The 19,796-nt window shown below is 33.8% G+C and overlaps 2 protein-coding genes across 7 annotated transcripts in view; one reads left to right on the top strand and one right to left on the bottom strand.

Moving 5' to 3' along the window:
- Positions 1-6,523, top strand: part of LOC117100843 — an 11,631-nt gene extending 5,108 nt beyond the window's left edge. The window contains exons 1-3 of one of the 2 annotated variants that reach the window (XM_033240676.1): positions 1,253-1,749; positions 5,188-5,307; positions 5,805-6,523. In XM_033240676.1, coding sequence (XP_033096567.1) covers positions 1,589-1,749; positions 5,188-5,307; positions 5,805-6,066 — 543 coding nt within the window. In that variant the 5' untranslated portion in view covers positions 1,253-1,588 and the 3' untranslated portion in view covers positions 6,067-6,523. Of the gene's footprint in view, positions 1-1,252; positions 1,750-5,187; positions 5,308-5,804 lie in introns of those variants that run through there. The other variant, XM_033240677.1, reaches the window with a different exon arrangement.
- Positions 6,524-10,059: 3,536 nt separating this feature from the next.
- LOC117100813 (mitogen-activated protein kinase-binding protein 1-like) overlaps positions 10,060-19,796 on the bottom strand; it is a 65,167-nt gene continuing 55,430 nt past the window's right edge. For 4 of the 5 annotated variants that reach the window (XM_033240630.1, XM_033240629.1, XM_033240628.1 and 1 more), the window contains 5 exons: positions 18,275-18,340; positions 14,840-15,284; positions 13,546-14,571; positions 13,033-13,115; positions 10,060-12,512 (listed from right to left, as the gene is read on the bottom strand). In XM_033240630.1, coding sequence (XP_033096521.1) covers positions 12,099-12,512; positions 13,033-13,115; positions 13,546-14,571; positions 14,840-15,284; positions 18,275-18,340 — 2,034 coding nt within the window. In that variant the 3' untranslated portion in view covers positions 10,060-12,098. The remainder of the gene's footprint in view (positions 12,513-13,032; positions 13,116-13,545; positions 14,572-14,839; positions 15,285-18,274; positions 18,341-19,796) is intronic. The other variant, XM_033240631.1, reaches the window with a different exon arrangement.

The raw sequence follows: 19,796 nt of genomic DNA on the forward strand, positions 1-19,796 counted from the left end.
GGACTATTGTAGAAGTTAGCCTTTTCCATTAGTCCCTTCCTTTTAAGCATTCAGGCACCAGATTAATAGGCCTACTAGATAACGTCAATATACGCGTAGGGTTGCTAAACAAGTTGTGTGTTTATGATTCAACATCATGGCTCCCTCTTTACATGCTGTCATCCTCGAAGCCAGTTATCAACACAAATTATACATAAATTGCCGATTAATGTACAAGGATTTTGATTCGTTCCCGTGAAGCAATCGGAAATTACGCTTATTGGTAGAAATCATTCGGCGGGAGTGATGCTTTTTAACAGAAGGTCATTAGAATTTTGTCTGTACATGGTCTGCCAAACCAGACTCATCTTTAACGAAAAAAGGTTCAATTCGACGAGCTTCTTTACAGTATTTCACAACCAAAAACCTTTTTAAATTGATTCTCTTTATTAACTCGAATTTCTACTATAATTTTTATTAAATCAAAAGCACGGGGCTGGGGGGGGGGGGGGGTTTGCACTCCCCTCTACTCCAAAATCACTAGCGCCCCCCAATTTCCCCTCCAAAAATCATGGTCAAGAAGTTAATAATCACCTAAAATCACCTTATTTTGCGAGTTAGTACCCATCAACTGATCATGAAGCCCCCACTTCACCTTCGCGCCCCCACCCCCATGAACATCCTTACTTCAAGACTTCTAGATACGCCACTGCCATGAAGGAGAAGATCCAAAAATACCCATGAATAAACATGAACAATCGATCCAAAACATAACAATTCAGGCAGTGGAATCACACACGGTAGGCCTACCCAATACGGCACACATTATTAGAATTATAGACCGAAAATTATTTCTCCCGCCAAATATGAAACACATAGGCCTCAGTCTATTACAGTTCCTGTTTTCAAAAAGTAAGAGAATACTACAGTGAAAACTGAATCGGTACAATCTGTGTCGTCTCATTAGAAGTTGATTCCTTTATCATTTTAAATGAGCATTTCAAATAATAGAATTTGCTAATTCGAAATTGACCTCTATAATAAGACCTATTGAAACAATATTCTTATACTTATATTATTATATCCCACTTAAATTAACTGTCACATGAAATAGTTCTTTGATACACATTGCGTTGCTATTGGTATTTTAGCTCCACTGTCCACGCGCTGGTCAAAGTTGATACAGAAGTCACGTGCTTTACAGCTATCACCCTTAGTATCTTCCCTCCCCCTGCTCTTTTGTGTGCACGATAAGTAGATCGTCATCTGAGGTTTTCAGACGGCCAGTGGCAAATAAAGACAAGGTTCAACTGTCAAATGTTTTCAAAAGCAGATTTTTGCAAGTCCGAAGCGATTGTAAGGACTATATCATAGGACATATTTAAAAGAAATTTCTTGTTTTCCGTTAGTGATACAGTATTTGACGTGTTTAGGTCTATTATTAAGCCGTCTTTAGAACACAAGTGTTTATTTGTTGTGTCCAGGACTAATATCCAAAACTTTGACATCACATACCAGACTTCTAAAATCTGAGGTAACAGATACAACTGGCTTACACTGCCAGTTTCAAACAGACCTAAATCCAGAGATACCCGGTATCTCAACAGAGATGAGTCGACTTTTCGTGCCTCCGATTAACCCCAAGTTTTTTATCGACTTCCGATTTCTTGATACTTTTTGGGATAAAGATACTGTATTAACATTGCGGGCAGGAGATGAGCCCGCAATTCGTTTGATGAAATCTGCCAGTCGATTTCTGGCCCATGAAAGGTAGGATTTTCTAGGTTTTTTTTTTTTTTTTTTTTTTTTTTTTTTTTCCCTGGTGCAGTACCTCGCTTGAATTCATTCATTTATCTGATTCTTATTTGGTTGTGTCTCTCATAATCTCATGTTATTTTAAAACAATATAAGCATAGAAAAAAAAGACCAAATAGATAGTAATTTAATAATTCCAAGAATTTAGCAGAAGATCCGGGAACGATCACGAAAGTATACAGTGCAAAGGGGCTTTTTAATGAACAGTGTTGAGCCACAGGTAATAGACCTATATACAACTTTGTACAGTATTCGTGTTCTTTATTATTTTAAATGGATATCCGAAATAAAATTTGAATTGAATAGGCCTAGCTGTGCTGAATTGCACAGATTAACAGCATTTGATTAGAACAGTTACTCTATCAATTAAAGAACCAGGTAATCATCATTAATCGTTAACATTTAGGCACAATCATAATTAAATTGTAATTTAAGCACAACTAGACTCGAATTAATTAATTTATTTACATCCACTAACAGATCTGGTTGTAGACCCAATTCCATTCATCAGCTTTTAAGAACGGATAACGCACGTATAATATATAGGCCTACACAATAGATAAGTTTGAATTTATATATTTTATTTTTATATATGCAATTGAAATATCTGATTTTTATAATTAATTAAATCCTTTTAAATAGACATTGACATAGACATAGACATCACTTTATTAATCCAAATCCTTGGAAATTACATCGCTCTTTCAATAAATTAAGCAGGAATAAATAATAACTATCTTACATATCTACTATTAAATAGGTAAATTCCCCTCGCAATGAATGAGTTAGAATAACGGTTCGTGTTAGCAGCCGGTACCCTCAGTCTACCGCTGCGTTGTATAACGCAACTAGCAATACCGACCGTCTGGCGGCGCTGTAGCAGTGCTCTTTTAGTACGAAAGCCTGTCTCTTATACACATCTTTGCAGTTCCGAACCGATAATCTTCCCAAACCTGTTAACAAACTTCTGTAATCTGTCCCTATCACCTTGTGAAATATTCCCACCCCAACAAACTAAGCAGTAACAAAGTAATCCGAGAATAATAGAATTATAAAATGACAGCAATATCTCCTTCCTGACCTGAAAAGAATTAAGTTTCCTAAAGCAAAACATTCTCACATTAAGTTTCTTAACTAAATGGTCACAGAAAATTCCCCACGACAGTTGGTTATCATAGATTACCCCCAGATATTTATACGATGTAACTTGTTCAATCACCATTTCTTTCGTTTTCTCTGTATTAATTTCAAGAAAGTTATCTTTACAATAAGACACAAACCTTTGAATTTCTGAAATATACAAAGACAGGTCGTCCTTCCTACTTAGACCCAAGATTACCGTATCATCAGCATATTTAATTGTTGGACATTCATTAGCTGATCTAAAGTCAGCAGTGTAAATAGTGAATAGAAACGGAGCAAGTACGGTGCCTTGCGGGGCACCAGTACTGCAATATAGGGTGTCAGAAATAATATTACCAGTTCTTACATACTGTGGTCGATTTATCAAATAGTTTAAAATAAAAGTAATAAGATATGGTGGAACATTCATATTAATGAGTTTAGTGGCCAAAATATGTGGTTGAAAGGTGTTGAAAGCTGACGAAAAATCAAAATACATCAGTCGCACCGAGTGGCCCTTGCTCACATGTTCCAAATGGGAATACAATCTATCATTTTTAAGAAGAAGCGCATCTTCAGTGGAACGATTAAATAATACCTGTATGAAGTTTTATCCTTGTGTAATGTTATATAGTATATTTTGTATCCATTTAATATCTTACTTTTCTAATCATTAATTTGCTCTCAATATATAATAATTGTTATTGTTATGTATATCCGTATTTTATTTGTCAGTTTTCAGTTTGTCTTATATTGTGCTGTTTAGTGACTCTTGTTTATATTTTATATTTTTGTAATGCAAGCATTTGAGTTACCGTTTTGTATATGTTGTTTTTATACATTAAATAGATAAATAAATTAGATATTTTTACTTTAGTACTAGATAGTTCCATCGATTTCTAAGTGAACGCATAGCCATGACGAGTGCCATTGTTACGAAAGTACTTTCTTTTTCTACGTAAACTGAATTCTTTTAATTGATCAAACTAATATACATCTTTTTTATAAGTATTCTTACCTTTTGATTATACACAGTGTCTTTGCCAAGTCAATTTAAGATATCAAGATACACCTTTTTGCCATGGCAATTTAAGATATCAATATACACCTTTTAGCTAGGATAGTCAAGCATGCAATCATAATCAGAGTGTGTATGAAACTTACCGACATATTGTACAATGCTTTAGTTACGCAGAAAAATTAGTTTATATCACCTGACTCTACTTATCCTCTTTATAAAGAGTACCAAAAATTACGACTCCCGCAACAATAAATAGATGTAAAATCATTGGTTCCCACAGATAGACTTTATAATGTTTCGGTGTAGTAGGCATCTTAAACTGCGGTGTGGACCTTTCCTGTCATTCCACCCTATTTCTACCCCTCCTGTTATAATCCTTCATTTTTAGAGTCCTTAGGAGATCGGTTTTACCCACCAGAACCAGAACATCATCATGCAGTTGACACAAACAACTGTTACGCAACAGTTGTCATTCACGTACGTCAACAGTAATTTTGCGCCCATGGATGTGTTCATAAATAGAACACTAGCATAAACTTCAATAAATATCAACTAGCCATATTCATCAGCATCAAACTATAATTATATAAACGTAATCGTTATTATTGGTACTACTGTACTATTGTCATGTTGTTATTTTATTGCTATTATTATTCAACTTGGGTAATCATAAGCGTTATTTTTTTGTTGTTGACCAATGATCATTTATTGAACATTAAAATATACAGTATAATTAAATCATGCTCAGCTCATAATTGAATTAATAATAATAATGATCGATTTCGGCAATAAAATGTTTAAATGGTGGTTAAATGGACATATAATTATAACAATTTTATAATTTTACTTTTTATAGGTGTAATGATTTGCTTCATTTTGTTTCATGTGCCTTTTTGATTTTAATTTGTAATTGATATTATAAATTATAAATATAAATATATATTGGTTTTAGCTCTCATGCTTTTTACTGTATCCTGAATATTTGCAATAATAAAATTATATATTTCTTTAAAATAATTTATCAAAAACGTTATTATCATTATTATTAATAATAATAAGCATTATCATTATAATTGTCATAAAATAATAATTAGGTACTGTATTTATGATTATGATCATCATCCTAGTAATTTATTTTAACTTTCATTAATAAATTATCATTAATATAATTATGTAAATATTATAATAATTAATATTATAATATTTACATAATTAAACACAATTTATGGGTAAAATCGTATCTTTCACAGCGGATTTAACCCATGTGATCACGTAGAGCTATGTGCCGATAGGGGCTACATCTTGTGGACGAATCCTAGAGGGTCAATCGAGGTTAGATTCAAGTACGGAAAGACTGGCGACGATTTCAAGTAAGTTTCAATTTTACCAATTAGTGGGCCTGAAATTCTTTGAATGCTTACTAATATATCATCATGAAGCTCCTACAAAAACAAAATCAACGACGACTTGGTATTGAGTTGAGATGGAGTGGAGAGAATATGTATTAGGCCTATGTTTTCTTGGCGACTAAAATCAACTTCATTGCCATAACTTGCTGTATCATTTATATTAGTTACGTAATCAAATTTTGTTAATGCATTCTCTTTGTCAGTAGCGTATCTGTCATAACGCAGGTCACCTATGCATCATGAATCAACGATCATATTCAGTTCGTTGTAAAGAATGTTTCAGCGAATGACGATATCACATTAATAAATATTACTATTAAATTTATTTAAATGTTAGAATATCAAATTTTTGCATAGTTAATAACTTTCATCCTCCTCATCATCATCATTATTGCCATTATATTCAGAAACACAATATTTTAAAAGATTGATATTATTATGGCTTTCGTCTATTACAGATGCTTAGTAGACCCTCAGCAGATGGGAATTAAGATCTACCAGCTGAAGGGCTACCGTAAGGAGATGATAATAGACGGCAAACAGCCGATGTGCGACAACACGAATAAACATCGGATGAAAGACAGTCCAATGAGACAAGGACAGAATAACTTCGAATTTAATTCGCACGACGGAGAAGTACGATTAATTCTCGAGATGAACAGGGACCATGATTCCATTAAGCCACATGCATTCAAACTAAACTATGTCCTGACATTGTAAGGTGTCACAATGGTTACGAGCGTCGGGGAGGGGAAAGGCTACGGTTTGTTTCGTACAAAGGTACTCCGTTGAGCTTATAATTATCGAGATTTTCGAACCGCGCCATTGACGGGCAATGTAAATACATAACGCTACACACCAATTATGGTATTAAGCATGCCCTTTTTCTTTGATTCATCGAACACCTATGTAATGATCAATTGTTAAAACTTATATTCCAAATCGTATAATTGAATGTTGTTATAGTGTTATGTTTATTGTATTTAAGCATGGATTTTTCTTTTGATTCATCTACTGGATATACGGTAGCATCTTTGTAAATAATTAATGGTCTATAGGCCAAATCGTATAATTTAATGTTGTATTAAAGATAGTAAATGTATCAATTTGTATATTGTTTTAACCTCATTGCCTACTGTATGTTTAAAATATTTAATAAAATATATAAAATGTGAAATTAATTTTGATGTTCTTTATTATTAAATCATCAATTTTATCATATATCATTATTATTGTTGTCGTCATAGTCGCCGTCGCTACCAATACTGTCGCCTCTGTCACCGTCGTCTTCTCTTCCTTCTTATAAAAATATTTATAATAATAATAATAATAATAACAATAATAATAATAATAATCATATTATAATTATTTTATTATACGTTACTTATTAAATGTTATAGTTATATTATTATCGATTATTAATATTTATTATTTCAATAATATTGTCTCGTTAGGCCTATATGAACACATACAAAGCGGCGATGATGAAAATGTTCTGTATTCAAATCCCATTTTAATGTTTCTAAATTGAATATCGAAATAATACTGATACATTAATATTATTGACCGGCCTACATACCAATACCTTTTAACATCATCATAACAATCATGATACAGTCACATAAACATTAAAAAAACAGAAAATTATGAGCGTATGTCGGACGTAAAAAGGTGCGACAATCCGCAACTCGACTTACAGATGATACAAATAATAATTTAAAAAATAAATAAAACAATAATATGCCTAAGTATATATCCGAAACGCTATGCAAAATTAAGGTTAATTGATCGTTGACCTTTGTCCCTGATTCGAAGTAAGTGTAATTAGTAAGGTGAGCATACAAGCAACTGTTAAGACGAAAACAAACGGGAGCGATAGTTTTCCGTGAGGTATGCCCCTGTCATCGCCCTTGAAATATAAGGCAGGCCTACGACAGCATGTGTAAAGTTCTCATCACATACTTCAAACAGATGCTAATTTATTTTGGCGCCATTGTGACAATTAATTTTCTTAATTATAATTGTAATCCAAGAGCTTTAATTATCCACCTACATTATCACATCTAATGTTGGGTGCTGCATAGGGTGGGGGAATCCCCAAAAGTTGTCTCTTACCCCCCTCCTCCGTCGCGTTCCAAATTAGAAAATTGCTAAAATTTGCATCATCTCATCATTTTAATATACTGTACCACTATCGACAGCAGACAAAGAAAAACATAGTCCTACTTGTCATAAACTAGGCCTATGCGTAGGCCCCTACAAGATAGTTGATATGGCAAAATTAGGCCAATATTCACAATTCAGTTAATGCAGTTTGTTGGAATTTTAAGTTAGGCCTATGAATTACGATACTCGCATTACAATCTCAGGGTTATTTAGATTTTGTGGATGAGTGGCTGAGATTATAATCGAGACTTTTCGTAACCCTGCCGAAGACAATTCGTAAACACAACATTGCACAAAGGTGCTAAATTTGGCCCATGGGCCTCCAGCTTTAATATTTGTATGTATAGGTCAAATTTATGGTTGGAGTTTAATTTGGTTGTGTGGAAAATAAGAGAGGTCGGGGTGGGAGCATCGCCTCTTAAGAACCAGGGCCATTATTATATTCCTATCTGAATGGATGGATATAACTGATATGCCTAATGTAGATTATCATTCAAATTAGATCTATGTAGCATGGCATTTCGTGACATCATGAAAAGTGTGTATTTGCAGTGTGTTTGTCTGTGTAATTCAATTATCTTCCTAGATGTTGTGTGTAATACATGTAAATGGAATCCTAACACATTCATTGTATATATTATATAATGTTATGAGTCGTAAATCGTTCTGTGGTCTGCTAAAACATAAGATAAACACACACTGAAGTGAACAGTCATTTGGAGGATAATAACTTAGGTAGGCCAGGCCTATGGATCAAATTATATTATTTTGGTATGCGTTTCCTATGTTCCTATGGCGTTGTCGGAGAGTCTAGCAATTAATACACGCTTAGCGATACCAAGTTGCCAAATATGGTCGTCACATGCCAACACACATACACTCTGATAGGAAAATAGAAGTCTGTTTACATCTATCTTGTGACGCAAGTCGTGAAGACATTTTAATTACAAGGAAGAAAGCGTTTATAATCATTTTCCTACTGTATATAATATATTTATATACCTTCATGATATATGTATCATATTATGTCTGTTTACATTTATCTTGTGACGCAAGTCGTGAAGACATTTTAAGTACAAGGAAGAAAGCGTTTATATAATCATTTTCCTACTGTATATAATATATTTTTATACCTCCATGATATATGTATCATATTATCTCTACGTTTTTTTTTTGTTTTTACACAGGAAACTGTTTGCAATGTTAAAAGGCGTCATAGGCAAGTTTCAATTTAGACCTTTAATTACGGTTTGTATATAGAATTATGCTCTAGTTCAGAAAAAGAATCTACTTATTAGACCGATAGAAAAAAGCTCTCTAATAAGATAACATACCAAACATACTGATCAATGACTCACTGGACATTAACGGAGATTCAAGCAGTGGCGTATCTAGCAGGAGTACTGTATTGAAATGCGGTGGGCGGGGTTAGAGAAAGTGAATCGAAGAGGCAGTAGCTGGCAAAATAAGTGATGAAGTGATTTTTTATTTTGTGACGTTTTAAGGTACACATTAACGGTGCTATTGGGGGATGGGGTGTGCGAAAGGTGTCCCCCAATTACATAAATCACTTTATGAAGTTGACGCAAGGCAGTCGCATGTCCAGTAGTGCGCATATTACGATCAATACCAGCGATGTGTTAATTATCTTATGCCCCAACCATTAAAACTTTACTTTTCCCCTCGTTTCACCCCCCTCCCCATCACCCAGATTTCAGACGCTGGCACCGCCACTGATTGTACACGCTCAGCCTTAAAATGCTCTGTTCAGCAAATTTGGTGCAGAAAAAAAGATACTAATGACCTCTTCGGGCCCCTTAAGGTCTGGGCCCTCGGTACGATATTAATTAACTCCAATAAACACTTAATTGGCTGAAAACTATACCAATACGAGAGTTGCTAAATATAATCGTCGCGCAACACATTAGGCCTAAACAAGCAAAAAAACTGAATTTGAATATTATAATTAATTCCTACTAGCTGCTACCTATGGTCTATTTCGTAGCATAGAAATTGGCTCCTGTGTGAGCCCTTAAGTTGTATGAAGGGAATGAGACTACAGTAGTGGTATAAACGGTATGGCACTCGCTGAGATAGCGAGAGATTGCGGGTTCGATTCCCACTTAATGTTTATGCAATAAAAAACTTCCGTTGATGAACTATGTTTGATAGGATTTATAAAATCATGTTCCTATATATTTGGGCACTGTATCATCTATTTGAGCAAACAAAAACAAAAATAAGAGATTCGACAACATAGGGTTGAGGCAATTTTATCTGAAGAATAAATAAAGTGTTGGACGAAACTAAACCGTAGTAATAAAATGTCTAATCAAACATACGGTGTGCGAGGGTGTGGGTGTGTATACAGTATATCCATGGAGCTATCTCCATGGTATATCATACAACAGTACAATGAAAACTCTTGTCTATTCACTAAATAAATGCTTGTGGCGATCAAGGTAAATCAAGATAAATAAACACATACGCAAAATGAACAGACAAATGGGAAAACACAAGACAAATAAATGATTCAAAAACATGACCTCATCTTACAACTGACGTTTATTCAGTCAAAAAGGCTTATACGTTTCCCGCAAGATGAACCAGCAATTCTGCCTCAAACAATGACTAACTTTGCTCATAAAAATATAATTAATATAGAGGTAATGGAAGAGAAATGCCATTTTCAGATCTGCTGACCGAAAAATTTTTCCCAGAATAAATAAATGGCTTCTTCCCTGGCGACAGGTCTAGGGTCCTCGGACCTACAGGGATCCTGTTCGTGGAATATTGAGTAGTACTAATAAGGAAGGAGGATTGATGCAAATGGGGAGGCATGGGGAAGCCATTAGGTGTTGGTGCTGGGGTAATATATATTTTTTTCAGGATAGATATATATGTCACGGTTTTTACACTATATGTAAAACATTTGTGGTAGGCAGAGAAAAAATATTTAAATATTCAATTATCAGTAATAAAATAGTCGGTGTATGTTAATACGTAGTTCATAAAAAATGGAAGCGATTTTATTTTATAAAATAGTAACCTAGCTTGAACAAGCAGTTTTTGCATTCGTATGAATACCTACACTCAACAAAGAGCAGTATTTTTAAGTTTTACATGATACACGATTACGATATTAAAAATCACGACATACTGCACTTTGATTTTCCCACAACCTCACCAACTCAATTCTGTTTGGAATCACCTTCACACAACAAACAAGTGAAATTATATATAATCAACTTTAAGGCGATTAAAGTTATAACAAAACAACTGAGTGTGGTGGTCTATCAATTAGCTCCGTTAAAGGTTTAATTATTTTTAACATGAAATACTGTACAACAAAGAAAATGAACTGGAAGACTATCAGTGTATTATTTGGTGATATGAAGTTCTGCATATTATGATTGTTGCAAACGGCCTACACACATTTATTAGGGATAATGCAATTTCCACAAACATTTTCATCACGTATATGCAACACTGATGGAAGAAAGTTAATAATGTGGATTTCATATAACACAAATGCCTTGAGGGAAAACCCCTGCCTCTAATGGAAAAATTCAAGTACTGTACTACACTTGGAAACATTGATTAGTTGATAAAGCAACGGTATGGGATTTGGAGGGTCTTGGATGCAAATCCCAATGCCAACAATATGGTTTTCATCAATATATATCACTGATGAAGGATTTCCCCCATATCAAAGTTAACATTAGGAATGATGTTTTTCCCTACCTGACGTGTTATCGTACCAAATGCTCAGTACGTTCCTAGATACTTGCAAAAAAAGATTTCGCAAGTGAATCGGGTTGGAATCGAACCTACGACATGCAGATAGCTAGCCTGACGCCTTAACACCTTGCGTGGCTACTGTTGAAATAGTTATCTGGAGGTTGTGAGTTCGATTTCAATCCAAATCAATTGTGAGATCTTTTTGCGGGTATTTGGGAATGTATTGAGCATTCAGTACGATAACACATCAGGCAGTGCAAAACACCATTCCTAATAAATCTTCTGATGCAAAATACCATCAAAAAGTTAATATTGCAATTGTTTTTGCTAATTCTTGGTTTACTGTACTATACTATCATACATCAATCATGCAATCAATCAATGCCGTGGCCAATTAAGCAGTCTGCCCTTCATACATCATCATTATTGTATAATAAATATTTACAACTGTTGTACTCAAAATACTGTAAATCTTGGTTTCAAAATTTTATACCATGCCCTCGCATTCAATCTGCAACTCATTATTATCTTTGTCTCACTTACTGGTTGAAGTATGTTAACTTTTCCACCCTAAATCTAATAAGACAATCAATCGACCTTAGAAAATGTGCAAAGATATAAACATTAAGGAATATATATAAAAAAAACAAGACGTGTACCAAAATGCTGCTATACAATACCTTTCAACTCCACTGGCACCTAAAACACTGGTGGTTGAAATTGGTGGACATGAATAGTGGACAATGGACGGTACAAAAAAACATCACCAATTTAATTTTTTTTTTTTTATAAGAAACTGCAAATCTCAATTATTATCATAATACTATCGTGTTTTGCAATTATTATTACACATAACAGATTTTTTCTGTGGAGTCATCGGCGCTACTACTGTCCGTTTCATGGCCATTTTCTATGGCTACGTTCTTTTCCTTATCATTTGCTGTAATCTTATTTTGTACCATATTTACAAGCATTGTTGAATACTGGTCTAATAAAGAGTATGTTGCTGCAGACTCTAGCTCATCAACACTACAGATGCCATTGCGTTTGGAATGCCGATTCGAACGTCTGAAAGACTCAATGTTGGCGATGGCAAATGGAGTTGGCGAGGTGCTTGCACGTTTTTCACGCAGTATGGATGTACGAAGAGTAGGGATGGCTTCCTTAGCTGATTGGTCCATTGTTTGATAGGTGGATGAGAACATGTCAATCATCGATTGACGGATATCCCCATCAACAGTTGTTGAAGAACTTTGAACCTGTGGGAAAAATATGAAAAATGTCAGCAAGAGGGAAAAAAAATCAAACAATAACAAAAATAACTGTTTGCAAAAACTGTTTTAAATGCACTAAGATAGGGTTAATTGATTTTTCTGCTCCTAAAACTCATACCATATTAAAAATATGCACACATTACTTTTATTTATTAGTTTTCTTAAACTTTCTCATTTGCTAATTACCATTAGATACTATAGAGCTTACAACATTTTTGGAGGCTTTTATTGTGATGTTTATACTTGAGTGGCATCTAATTGAGAGTGGTGTATATTAAAAATAAATTTACTGTTAAAATTGCATCATCCGTAAGAAATTGGTTATTTTCCTGATGATACTAAAAGTTGGGTATGTACACTTAAATAAGTGTGTTTATTAAAAATAGAATATATGTCTAATAAATGATGCAGCAATCAATTTACAGTACTACAATTGTTTTTATAGCTACAATTTTCTTTCTTAATAATATACAATACATGAGTATAAAAAAAACTATATATTTACCATTGTAAACATCTCCAAACATTTGGAAAATGATGATTTCATTTCTGCTAAAGAATCTGAGAAGTCCTTTAGGCTAATTTTATCTACAAAAAGACAAAAGAAAGAGTTAAATTAAACACAATTTTTTCAGAATTTGAAAAAAGTTAAACAGGAATTAATTCACAATCTTTCATATAATTTAATGGCAATCAAACATTCTTTGGATGAGTCATTAAGTGGACCTTCTGGAAAGCAGGGTGACTGCAAATATGCAAAGAACAACTATAAAAGCAAACAATTTGTTTATGACAATTACTCTTGAATACATAAGTCATCATCATGCTCATAACAAACTTTATAATGTGGATAGATCTTAGGAGGCCTTGGTAATAGACACTGTGCTTAAGACCACAAACAATTTCAGCCAAGTCACATAGTTTAAAATGTCAATCAGGTACCAGACATTTTAAAATGTAGCTACTAACCATTTGGAATGCAAACCTTTCAGTCAACTATTTATAGCAGTTCTCTTACCTTGCTTTGTTTCTAGCTGTGTTGACAATTCATCTTCTGCGTTTCCATGTACTGTACTAATATTGCTGACTGTCTTTGGAAGTTCATTAATAGAATCTGCTATATTAAGATCATTTACATTGTTGAGTTTCTTTGGAATATCAGAGTCCCTATGAGTCGCATTCATATTTACAATTTGGCTGGTGAGGCATTGCGGAGTTGTCTTTTCGAGACATTCCAGACTTGCTTTCAAGTCTGCTTCTGGTAGTGGTTTATACACCACTGCCTTAGCTTTGATAACTGTACGCGTGGCCGGGGGTGGCATCACTAGTTTGTCTAACGTATCTTTGGTTGAATTGTCATCACTGCTCCCGTTATTATTCACATAATCACTCGCACGTTTACCCTGTCTTTTTTTGACCATTGTTGGAGATGATGGCTTGCTACGGATATGCGGTGGGCTCCTACTTGTTTCACGGGGGACATTGGTTGTCCTAGGCGATTTTGGACGCCCAGAACCAACTTTTATCTCTGGAACCCCTGTTTTGGAAGGTTTTGGGTTCATTTCTGAGGAGGTATCAATAGAACTCTCTTCTCCGGACACACTTCTACTTCGTCTTCTCAAAAACTTTGAATCATCGGAAGTTTGCTGCGCTTTCTTACTCAAAACTGATATATTTTCGGTTGACTTATAATGCATAGGACTATTTCTTGCTGACAGACTTTTTGGGTCTACTTTCGGATCACTCTGTCTGCGTACGGAATGTAAATTCTCAAGTGACTTCCCTTTCATGATCTTTGAAGTTGGAGACTGAGGCGGTGTCTTAGAGATCTTTTTTGCCATTGAACTCATTGTTCCTGCCTCATACGACCGTTTAGGCCTTGACGGAGTTGCCTGTAAATTCTGTTCTGATCTTGCACGACGTTTGAGCTTGGTAGTGTCACAAGAATCATCAAATTGCTTGCGGTCTCGACTGTGACTACGTGTTCGATATCGTTGCACTAACTTCTTAGATGGAGAATTTGATGTATAGTCTTCCTCTATGTCTAATTAGGTAAATCAAAACAAATACTGAAAATGAATTACATTCTGTATTGGACATATCCGTACAGTATATACAAATATATAAATTTAAGTTCATTTGGTATAATCCCAAGGTTACATGTACAGTACTAATTCTATTTCTGTATGAAAAGGAGAATGAATTGTCTTATTATGCATCTCATTATTTCTGAAGAGTTAGCACTGATGACTGCGGAGCCACAAAGTAAGCAAAAATTAAATTTGATTATTTCAACAAATACCATACTGTACCTTCTGGTGACCTTAGGTCAGTCATTGATTGCGACTTCTTCAAATCTTGTGTGTTTGATTTACCTTCTCGTCGTGCTTTCAATCTATCCATTCTATTCTTGCTGGTGTTTGATACTTTCTTCTTCTCATATCTATTCTTTATGTTTTCCTTCTCAACCTCATTTGAAGGTGGAGAATCATCTTCGGTTGTTGTGGAGGAATCGGATAAGTTTCTTTGGTGGTCTGGAGTAGCTCTGTGGTGGCCATCTCTTTCCTGAAGAACCCTGCCACCGGACTTTGCTGTGTTTGGTGTATTGTTACTGGAAGTAACAATGCCCTCTTCAGCATTGGTTTTGGATACATTCTTTGGTTTCTTCACAGAGTCTGAGTCTTTCAGATTCTCACCAACTCTTTTTAGTGTAGCATCTGATGTTGTATCTGCATTTTTCATTGATTTCCATCCAAGCTTTAAAAAAAAAAAATAATGTGTGAAAAAACCAACTACTGTGCTGTTAAATTGCATTATGTAAACTTAAATACATATAAAATATTTTGGTTTTTTTTATGATTTAGACATTCATTTCTTTCATACAACCAATCTGTCGGATTACAGTAAATGGTCAAATATTATGGTATTACATATAGGCCTATTTTATTTTTAATAACAGTTTTAATCAGTGGAAATATTAACCCAAAGTGGCTTGACATGTTCTATAATCAGCAAAATATTAAACAATTTCTCAGCGTAAATACAACATTATGGTAACATTTTAACATAATAACACAAGAAACACAACTCTGATAATTTTAGTAAATGCTGCAGCACTTGTTTGATCACTACGACACTGAGTAAGAAAAAAGATAAACAATTTTTATTTCGTTTCTCTGCCAACTAAATTCATGATTATTACAATTTTAAAATGGCTACAACTATTAAGGGCAACATGCGTTTAATATGGATAACTGATTCAATAAATGTCATTAAAGACAGTTAGCAATGAAATACAGCATCTTGTATTAATGACAAGCAACATTAATACTGTAGGACCTTTAGGCCTACTGAATCCTACCATGAATCTATGTATGATTTAATGTACTAAAAGAATATTTTGTTTGGTAGCTAGAATTTGCACCTGAGTATCAAACCTCAATGGATCATTTATAGCTCTGTTCACACAATCAAATTGTATGTGACAAATGGGCATGAAAATGTCATATACACCCAAATATGGGCATATCACAGTTTCTTTTGACATAAAATTTGATAGTGTGGACAAAGCTTTAATAGAATACTGTAATTAAATTGATGATTCTGCAACAGAGCTGCCAGACCATCTTTACCAAATATGAAGTTTAAGAATGTCTTCACCACACGTTCACTACAGTAAATGTATGTGTGTGAGAAATGTATTTTAATGAATTATGATATGCTGAGCATAATGCTTTCGTATAACTATTTGTATATGTTGGCCTGCACATGTTAAAAAAATGTATTGGAGTAAAAAGTGATTCCGATTTATTATTTCAGTAATACCCTGTTTTCATGCAGCCTATAGTTAAGACTCTATAATTTACATAAGATATCTCTGTTACAAGATCAGATGTTGCTGTTACAAAAATCTGACGTCGCTACATTCAACCTCTCTGTTACAAAGGTCAGATATCTCTGTCACAAGGATCATTTGTCACTGTTAGTGTTAGGATCAAAAATCTCTGTTTCAAGAGCCAGATATCTCTTTTACAGGGATCAATCACCGCTGTTAAGATCAAACATTTCTGTTTCTTTTACAAGGATCAGCTGTCACTGTTAGGATCAAACATCTGTTTCAAGAGTCAGATATCTGAATAAACATATACACAATCCATACATATGTCTATTTGTACAGTATCATTGACCAAGCTATATAACTGTCATAGTATTAATTAAAGTAAGACTTTCAATTTTTTTAAATTAATACATGTACATATCAATTATAAAAATTGATTTTAAAATTTTGCCATTATACTCTTTAATTGATCAATATCTTCACATGATTTATAAGTACATTAGAAACAAAGTATAAATTTAAAGCCAGTATGGTAAAGTTTATGACTATGAAGAGATAAATTTGGTTAATATTGCCTTGTATATATAAGGTATTAGTCAAATCCATTAATAGTGTTTTATAAAGTAGAGATATATCAGCTCCCAAATAAAAAAAACAAAGAACTCAAAAGTAGGTACAATGTGATAGTAAGGAGTTGCTACTCCATGGTAACAGTAATTTCAATACACAAGTTGTAATATGATTAATAGCAACAACAAAAAATGAATCTTTATCAGGAATAAAATTCATAATATAAATACAGGGGTGGAATGCTATGAGCGGTCTTTAGACGGTTAGCCAGCTATAATTGTGACATTACTACTGGTCTATGATTATAGACCATTGCTATACCGCGGTCTAACCAGTTAGCCGTCTTAAATTATAAAGCCTACTCGGAGGAAACTTAAAATGGTCTTAAATTCATTATGGTGTTTTGCTGATTAATTCAACAGTGCAATGGCAAGACCTCTAGGCCTAAATCGTCAAATTCGGAGAATCGAACGACGAATATTCTGCACACTTCTCGGTGTAAAAATAGGTCTATGTTTATTTACGTTCATTCCGATACATTTGCGTGCGTCGAGCACGCATTACGTCGCCCTTAATCTTATGTACCAGGGAGTACTTGTTTGCGTTTCAATACTCAAATCGGTGTTAGGGAAGACTGTTTTATAGCAACGGTCTTAGAGGAATGACTTTAGTAAGACCGTCTAAGTGAAAAAGCCGGCTTTATTCAAGGAGTTAAGAAAGACCGTTTTATAGCAATCCACCCCAGGTATCCCTCTAATTAAAGACCACTTCTGGGATCAGTGTTTCCATGTTATTTAGCAGTTTTGGTCTCTAATTAGAATAATAAAAATAAAACACAATGGTAATAATTTGGGACCACAGAAAAGTGGTCTTTACTTGGAGGTGGTCCTTAGTTGGAGGAATTTTAATAGAAGGAGACTTGTACTGTATATGATAAACATGCATGAAATAAAGCATTGCATTCATGTATTAGATGGTTAATAGTAACAAAATATATGCTATTCGTACTGTAGAAGAAAATAATATTATGTTATGACACAACAGAGCTTGTTATGCATTCAAATATGATTAAGAAGCTGATGGAAGACATGACAGACAGTTGGAAAAATTCGACCACACCACATTTTAAAGACCGTGCAATTATAACTGTAGATATGCAATTTATGTTGATGATATAAGTCACAAAAAACTACCAGACCAAATTCTAACAACTACAAAATTTCAACCATGGACAACAAGTGCAAACACACAAGAAGCCTGGCGATAGCCAAAGCAACGCAGGGTATGATAAAGCAACCGGAACATGATTAATGTGTGTGTGCACGTTGCTGGCACTTACTGCTTGAAGGCGCTTTCTTGTCTCGTCCACTGCACGCGCCACATCCTCCTTGCGTCGCTGTAGGTACTAACACATCACACGGCCATTATGATACAAGCGAAGCCAAAGAATGATTAAGAACGACTAAAAATTTACCCCTCATTCATAGCTTATTGACACTTTAAACCTAATTCCACAATTTTAATCAACGTCCCCAAGACATCTACATTTGGATAAGAATACAATAAAAAGAATGAAATACAGTATTGCAAACATTGCCCTACGTAATGCTGAGTATCCCATCTTGAAATATTACACACAGTGCCATCTATAATTCTGAGTATCCCATCTTAAATGAAATATTATACACATCACCCTCTATAATTTGAGTATCCCATCTTAAATGAAATATTATACACATCGCTCTCTATAATCTGAATATCCATTCTTAAATGAAATAGAAAGATTTTATATCAAGATAACGCACTCTGCGCTTTTATGCGCAACATATAGAAATGTCGAAAGATCTTTGCTGACATAGTTTAAAAGCAATTGTTTTGCAAGAGGGTGCCCTACTAAATGAGTATGCTGCTTTGAAGAATTTTCACGCAGAAATCGAAGACTGTGTTATCTTGTTAGTAAAAGATCTTAGAGGAAATATAGCACACAGTGTCCATCTTAAAGCTTGCACTACTCTAAACCCAACACATTATAATTAGAATTTTCCACCCTGTGATTGATTTTGCCTAGATACATGTAAGTAAAAAAAATGTTGGATTACAATGTACATGTATATATGTGTGATTGACATTCAGACGTAACTGCCACTAAAATGCATCAACACAGTAATTAGAATGTTGCAAAAGTAAGATGAGTGATATGGATGAAATTTTAAACTTGTCCTGAAGTGTCTCTTGGGTGTTTAAAACTACCAATTGATGAAGGGATAAAGAATGTGAATTAAAGTTTTAAACTTGTGCAAGTTACATTTGACTTATCTAGTAAGTATTTCTAGTCTTCTATGTGTATAATTACAATTTAATAATTTAAGATTCAATCCTACAAACATTTACATTTTATCATCATTATCTTTATATACCTCATTAACAATATGATAATGACATCATCATCTTCATCCACAATTGTGTATTGGAGATCTAAGAATATGTATTCAAGGAGTTAACAACAAGCTCTTCACATTTTCTTCAACTCTTATGATTAAAAAATAATAAAATTTATACTAGAATAATTGTGTATATAATGTACATTACCATCACGTAAAGTTTATATTAATACGAATGAAATGATCATTCAATATGAACAGTAGAAATGATTATTATGTGATTCAACACAACCTATGAAGAAAATGATCTATCAATTAATAAAAAATGTATATTATCATTATTTCAATAGTAAATGGTTGATGCACCATATTGTTACAAAAATATGAATAAACATATTTTCAATGAAATTGTGATTATTGAAAATTGTTATCTATATAATTTACATTTTTATTATTATTAGTATCATTATTATTTTGACA

This window comes from Anneissia japonica, unplaced genomic scaffold (genome assembly GCF_011630105.1).
Source record: "Anneissia japonica isolate Jap-2015-1 unplaced genomic scaffold, ASM1163010v1 scaffold287756_len632865_cov181, whole genome shotgun sequence".
NCBI lineage: Eukaryota > Metazoa > Echinodermata > Crinoidea > Comatulida > Comatulidae > Anneissia > Anneissia japonica.